Genomic DNA, 6984 nt, shown 5'->3' on the forward strand with positions numbered 1-6984 from the left:
CCAGTGCAGGACCAGCCTAAAGCATCTCTGACAAATATCTGTCCTCCTCTTGAAAGCTGTCAGTGAAGGGGAGCCAACCACCTCCCTAGGTAGCTGATTCCACCTTTGAACCACTCTGACCGTGAAAAAGTGTTTCCTAATATCCAGCCGATATACCTTTCTGCATGTAATTTAAACCCGTTGCTTCGGGTCCTCTCCTCTGCTGCCAACTGGAACAGCTCCTTGCCCTCCTCCAAATGACAGCCTTTCAGATATTTAAAGAGAGCAATCATGTCCCCCCCCCATCTCTTCTCCAAACGAAACATTCCCAAGGCCCTGTGCCTTTCCTCCGTAGGGCTCAGTCTCCAGACCCCCGATCATCCTCGTCGCTCTCTTCTGCACCCTCTCGATTTGTCCACATCCTTTCTGAAGTGAGGCCTCCAGAAATGCACACACAGTACTCAAAGTGTGGCCTGACCAAGGCAGTATACAGAGGGGCTGTGACCTCCTGTGATTTTGATGCTATGGTTGCTAATACAACCCCAGACTGAATTCGCTTTTTTTGCCACCGCATCACACTGACTGCTCATATTTAGTTTACACTCCACCCTTACCCCAAGATCTCTTTCGCATACACTACTCCCCAGAAATGTACCCTCCATCCAGTATTTGTGCTTGACATTTTTGTGGCCCAGATGCAATACTGTACATTTATCTTTGTTGAATAGCATCCTGTTTGCAACTGCCCACTTCTCCAGATTATTCAGGTCTTCTTGAATTTTAACTCTATCTTGGGTATTTGCTACTCCTCCCAGTTTGGTATCATCAGCAAATTTAATAAGTAGCCCTTCTACCCCTTCATCCAGATCATTGATAAAAATATTGAAAAGTACCGGGCCTGAAACCGAGCCCTGCCTGAGCCCCCCGCTGGACACCTCCCTCCAATCTGATGAAACGCCATTGACCATCACTCTTTGGGTGCTGTCCTCTAACCAATCCCCTCTCCACCGAACTGTCCTGTAGTACAGCCCACAGTTTGCCCATCAGAATGTCATGGGGTGTCAGACTCCTCTTGGCATCATAATAAGCACGCTTTATAAGAAAGGTAATGTTATTAGAGCTGAAGGATGCATAACAGGATCACTGTTCAGAATGGGGCATACAGGCAATGGCAAAGCATATAATAAACTTTCAAACCACTACTGCCCAATTGCAGGGCTTCCCGCGCGCTTGCAGACTTTCCCTGCTCGCGCCTTTGGGCCTGAGAACTAACGGCTCCAAGTCTCTCATGTTATCTTCTTCTCACGGTGATTCATGAGAGCTTCCCCTGCACTAACAAGCCTGGCTTCCATCTGTGGCCTTGGGAGAAATAATTGTTACGGTGAGCTACAAAGCCATGCGCATCTACGAGTGTACACAAACAGACGCAAGCGCGCACACACACACGGAATGAAAACAAAGCATTGGCAGCTTGCTGACATGGGGAACCTTACCAAAAGCTTTACTGAAATCCAGGTAAATCACATCAACAGAGTTCCCACGATCCAGTAAGCTCGTCACACAATCAAAGAAGGAAACCAGGTTGGTCTGACAAGATCTGTCGGGGACAAAACCATGCTGGCTTCTCCGGATCACTAAGTGGTCCTTCAGATGCTTACAGATCGATCCCTTTAAAATCTGCTCTAATATCTTCCCAGCAACAGAAGTCAGACTGACTGGCCTGTAGTTTCTTCCCTTTCTTAAAGATTGGGATAACATTCGCTCTCCTCCAGTCTTGTGGCACCTCCCCAGTCCTCCAGGAGGCCTTGGAGATGATGGACAGAGGCTCTGCAAGTTCCTCAGACAGTTCTTTGAGCACTCTTGGGTGCACACCATCTGGCCCAGGGGGTTTGTATTAATCCAGTGCAGCCAGGTGCCTCTCCACAATCTCCCTGTCAATGTCAACTGGACACTCAGGTGTCCTGTCATGTCCTATACCTTCTCTAGATGGGCTCAAGTTCTTCTGGGAGAAAACAGAGGCAAAGAAGTCATTAAACCTGTCTGCTTTTTCTTTGTCCTCCACCAGTTTCTCCTTCTACTCCCAAAAGTGGTCCAATTGCCTCTTTTACCTTGCATTTGCTTCTCATGTACCTGTAGAAGTTTTTCTTATTGTAGCGGGCCTCCCTGGCCAAACTAGGGGATTAGTTTGAATCATTATCCCTGTAGCTGTGTGTCTGCATAGCATTTGAAAATAGCAAGAGTCCAGTAGCACCTTCTCTTGTTGACCTGCACGATACCTCACAAGAATACAGATCCTTGTCCCAATGAGTCTTGGTTCCCTCCCTACTTCCCAGCTACCAGCTTTGTATGCCCCCCCCCCCCAATATAAACCAAGCCAGGAAATGCAGAGGGGGCATCAGGCAGGCAGTGGGCTGGATCCAGGCAGTTCAGTCTTGCTCAGTTCCCTCCTTACTCTGGCCCATGTCTCAGATGGCTTTGGAACGTGCAAGGCCCTATGGTCCCCTGCATAGTTTCTTTGACAGTTTTGTAATATCAGACACTAGGAGTAAGGCCCGTTGTGGGAAGAAATACAACGAGCTCTAGAAGGAAGCTCCAGGTGAGTGTACCGGTTGTGGCGGGGGGGGCGGCAGAGGGAAGGGGGAAATAGAGGGAGGCGAGCCATGTTTATTTCCTTCTGCTTAGCTATAAGGCAGGGCTGTCTCAAGTCATTTTGCTGCCCCGAGTGCCTAGTATGGGAGGACAGCCTCATGGTTAACAGGTATGGTTCCCTCCATCCCTGACTTATGTTGATTTGGGGTTATGCAGTGGCAGCTAAGATAGAAAAGCACCTCCTCCTGTGCCATGTCTTCTGGGTTCCAAGGTCTGGAAAGCGGTTCCATAGCCAGTTACAGGGTTGCCAACTCTGGGTTGGGAAATACCTGTAGATTTGAGGGGTAGAGCCTGGGGAGGGACCTCAGCAGGGTATAATGCCATAGAGTCCATTGCCGAAAGCAGCCATTTTCTCCAGGAGAACTGATCTTGGAGATCTCCAGGTGCTGCCTGGAGGCTGGCAATACTAAGGGGAGGGCCAGGCCTGTAGGTTTGAGGGGTAGAGCCTGGGGAGGGCAGGGTTTGGGGTGCGGAGGGACCTCAGCAGGGTATAATTCCATAGAAGTCCATTGCCCAAAGCAGCCATTGTAATAGCTGGAAAATTTTCTGTAGGGGATGTGCTGTGGCTGGGGAACACGGTGATTTCTGGGAGATCTCCAAGCCCCACAGAGAAATCTGCAACTTCAGTGACCGTTTAAGGGAAAATTGGGGTATGTATTTTACCTCAGGACACATTCAATGAGTCCCAACAACAACACACTGTTTAGAATGTTAGAGGCAAAGGCCAATCAGGCCACATATGCAAATAACCTCTGTGTTCCGACTGGCTATTGGGGGGAGAGGAACAGCAAACTGTTTAGAATATTGGAGGCGAGACTCAGGCAACACAGCCAGTGGATAGGAACAGCTTTTGAGTGACAGATCAGGAAGCCAACAGATTTGGGAGCATGTAGAATGTCCAGGAGAGTCCACGACCAAAACAGAATTATACAGAGAAATTCTCCAAGATTCACAGCACAGCCCTTGCCATTCCAAAGCAATGTTCATGGAAAAAAATTAAGAATTATACTAAGTCATCTGTAGTATCTCAAAGGCTTTATTGAAATCAACTCATGAAGCCAGGTACTTACATTTTTCAGCTCTAACACTGGGAGCAAGTCTACATGTTCCATTTTGTACAGTTAAGATTTCAGGACAGCTATAACTATTTTAAACCACTTTGAATAATGTCATTCATACTGCCTGTATTTTAATGATAATTATATATCTGCTTGTATGGAAAAGTGATCAATATGAACTATTTCTAGATTAACATAAAGATCATGTCATACAAAATGATGTACATTTGACAGTTTATAAGTGAAGATTTGTACGGTCATGGTATTTCTGGAAGGGATCATTGGCATACCAGTTTCTTCTCTTCCAAAAGGAAGTGGTCATTTTATCAAGGAGCTTGGATTGAGTTTTATTGCAAAACACTTGTTGCCTCAAGCGCTGTTTCCGTCTAGCACTTTTCTTCCAAAGTCTCTTCTTATAACCAGCCTGTTAGCAGATAGCAAAGAATTCGAAGTCATACTAAAACAGGATGCTTTTTACAGAACAGATAAATATTCCTTAACCAATCAGATCTGCATACGGCCAGGTGTATTTCCTCCATTTTATTACCTTTTACACTTTCTAACATAGGTGTAATCTTCGAGGGGGCTCGGGGGCTGAGGCTATTCCCGAAATTTTCCAGGGGTGAATGATCCCCCTTCCGAAAATCACGCCTATGCTGCCCACCCATTCTCTCCCTGCCCCAGCCCTTGGGGGGGGGGGGGCTCAAGAAGCCCTGGCACCCTGCTGCCGAGTCTGCTCGCACCGTGGAGACTCACAGCTCGGCTGGGCAGAGGGCGCCCCTCCTGGCCTGGTGCCGTGTTTGCCCTGCAGAGCAACATTGCACAGCCTCCCTCTTTCCCACAGCTCCTCCACCCTGGCCGGTGGCTGGCAGCCCGCGGGATCTTAGAGCGCCAGGCGCCCAGCCTTGGGGGGAACCCACGCCCACTGGCTTCCTCGGGAGCAAGCCGGCCTGGTCACCAGCCTCGGTGCGCCCTGGGTTGTGCTCCCTGCGGCCTGAAAAGAACAGAACGGGCATGTTAAAATTTGGGGTTTTTTTGTTTAAGTGCCACTCTTTAAAGGAAGAGGACTCTTGTCTTGGCCTCCAATGTCTAGTAAAAGGTTAAGAACAGTTGTGATTCCCAGACCGGATGCAAAAGGGGAAGGGGCAAACTCTGAAGTTCTTCTCCGGTTGGGACCCAGTTTTCCTTTCGGAAGGGCTGCAGGGCTGAGGCTGCTGGGAAGCGTGAAAATCTGCGGGGCGTGGAGGGGCAGGGGAGATAGGAGGGGGAGAAATTCCCGGAGGCTGGGCAGCCCTGCAAGGGGGTCTCTCTGGGTCCCACGTGCAAGGGGTGGTCAGGCTGGCCCTTCCTCTGCTCCCGAGGAGGGTTGCCAGCTCTGGATCTGGCCCCTTAAACTGGGGATGGATTTGTAGCAAGGAGCAGGAGGGGACCGGGTTTTCCTCTGGGCCTGGAAGAGATTCCCTTCCTGATCTCTGCAGGTGAATCCTCGGCTAGAGGGGAGGGGGAAAACGGAGGCCCCCTGTGGCGACCCCTCCCCAATCTACCAGCCCGAGAGGGCTGCCCCTTTCCCCCCTGTCTCCCCTCAGCTGAGCTCCCTCAGTGGCCTCCAGGAGAATCCCACCCAGAGAGCCCTGGGGAGGGGGAGGGGTTGCCTTCTCTGCTCTCCTCAAAAGAATCTTTCCCTTCTTGTGGCAAGTGGGATATGGGCTTTGGAGCAGGAGGAAGTGCGCAAGTGCCACTCGGGTGTACAAAATGCAGAGATCATTCATTTGGCTTGGCTTGGGGTTTTTTTTGCGTAGTAGTAGGTTGCATGATCCCCCCCACGTCCAGAAGCGTATCATCCTCCAGTCTCTGAGCATGAACAGAGTGCCTTGCATTGATTTACAGAAACATTAGATGTGTTGGGCACATGGATGGGGAGGGAGGCATTTCTGTAATAAGGGAGAGGCTGTACCTCAGTGACAGATCTGATCCTTTGCATAGAGGAGATCCCTGGTTCTATCCCGGGTATCCCCTCCCAAACCTGCACTCCATAAGGGGACAGGCCTTGAGGACAACTTCTAAGTTCAGGAATTGAAGACACACCACCATAGCTCAGTTTCTATCTGGAGTTAGGCAAAGGGAGAATGCTATATTACACCTCTTGAAATTGTTCCCTTGCCTCCCTGTTAGTTTCCAGTTTCCAGGTTCAGTTTGAGGGGCTGGTTATCACCAGGAAACCCCCAGTCCTGCAGGGCAGCCAGTCCCATTAGCCTGTATGTGTGCAGGTGCCTTCCAGAGGGTCTATCAAGGCCAGTCTGGTTCTGCTGTACGAGATTGGGGGGGGGGGACACATGCAGATCAGAGGCCTTTTAAAATTCCCTTTTGTCCTGTGTGCAGCCCAGAAAGAACATTGGCAAGAAGTGTGCACTCTATACACTTTCATGCTCTTAATTTTGCTGTTACTTAAAATGGTGTGGTACAGTTTCAAAGGGACAACTAACTGGGATGTATAAAAGGAATGGCAGGATTGCCCACTGGAAACAATGGGAGAGGCTTGAAGGCCCACGGGAGCTAATGGGAGCCACGGGTGCCAATTGACTTGCATGGGCTCTACTGAAATGCACTGCAGCACAAAAAAGTTGCAAAGAAAATTTGGAATGGTTTTTCCATTAAGGTGTTTGGGCCCAGATAGGATACTCTGGGACTGGAATGACAGCCCCCAGAGTGGAAAGACGGTCCCTAGGAAGAGAATCTGTGCTCGTGTACTGGAATGACAGTCCCCAGAGTGGAATGATGATCTCTAGCAATAGAATCTGTGCTGTGGAACACTGAAATGACAGGTCACAGAGTGGAATGTCAGGACATCCCCTAGGAATAGGCTCAGTGCTCTGGGACTGGAATGACAGGTTGCGAAGTGGAATGACAGCCCCTGGGAACAGGCTCAGTGCTCTGGGACTTGTACTCACTTGTAGGATATGAGTTTGAAGTGAGAAGATTGCTTTTACTCTGAACTCTGTACATTTCTCAGATATTGAGTGCACAGCAACTGTTTAGTATTCTGGCTCAGAGACTTCAGCCACGCATTTACCAAACGAAGGCATCTGTCATGCCATAATTTAGTAAATTTCAGTACAAAGCCACCCTTATGAATAAGGCAGAAACAAGACTCCTGTAAATGAAAGCCCAGGTAAACTTTTAAAATGTTCCCCTACAGGCTTTTCTGTGTTGTCTTCCTTACTGTCAAATTTGTGACCATTACTTTGTCTGATGCACATGGTATGTATATTTGCAGATCTTAAAGTGACTATTCTAAAAG

At 49.0% G+C, this 6984-nt stretch overlaps 1 protein-coding gene across 1 annotated transcript in view; it reads right to left on the reverse strand.

Moving 5' to 3' along the window:
• Nucleotides 1-3674: 3674 nt before the first annotated feature.
• MRPL35 (mitochondrial ribosomal protein L35) overlaps nt 3675-6984 on the reverse strand; it is a 6113-nt gene continuing 2803 nt past the window's right edge. The window contains exon 3 of the mRNA XM_015406951.1: nt 3675-4110. Coding sequence (XP_015262437.1) covers nt 3922-4110 — 189 coding nt within the window. The 3' untranslated portion in view covers nt 3675-3921. The remainder of the gene's footprint in view (nt 4111-6984) is intronic.

The sequence above is a fragment of the Gekko japonicus genome, unplaced genomic scaffold (genome assembly GCF_001447785.1).
Source record: "Gekko japonicus isolate JY-2015 unplaced genomic scaffold, Gekko_japonicus_V1.1 scaffold1469, whole genome shotgun sequence".
Taxonomy (NCBI): domain Eukaryota; kingdom Metazoa; phylum Chordata; class Lepidosauria; order Squamata; family Gekkonidae; genus Gekko; species Gekko japonicus.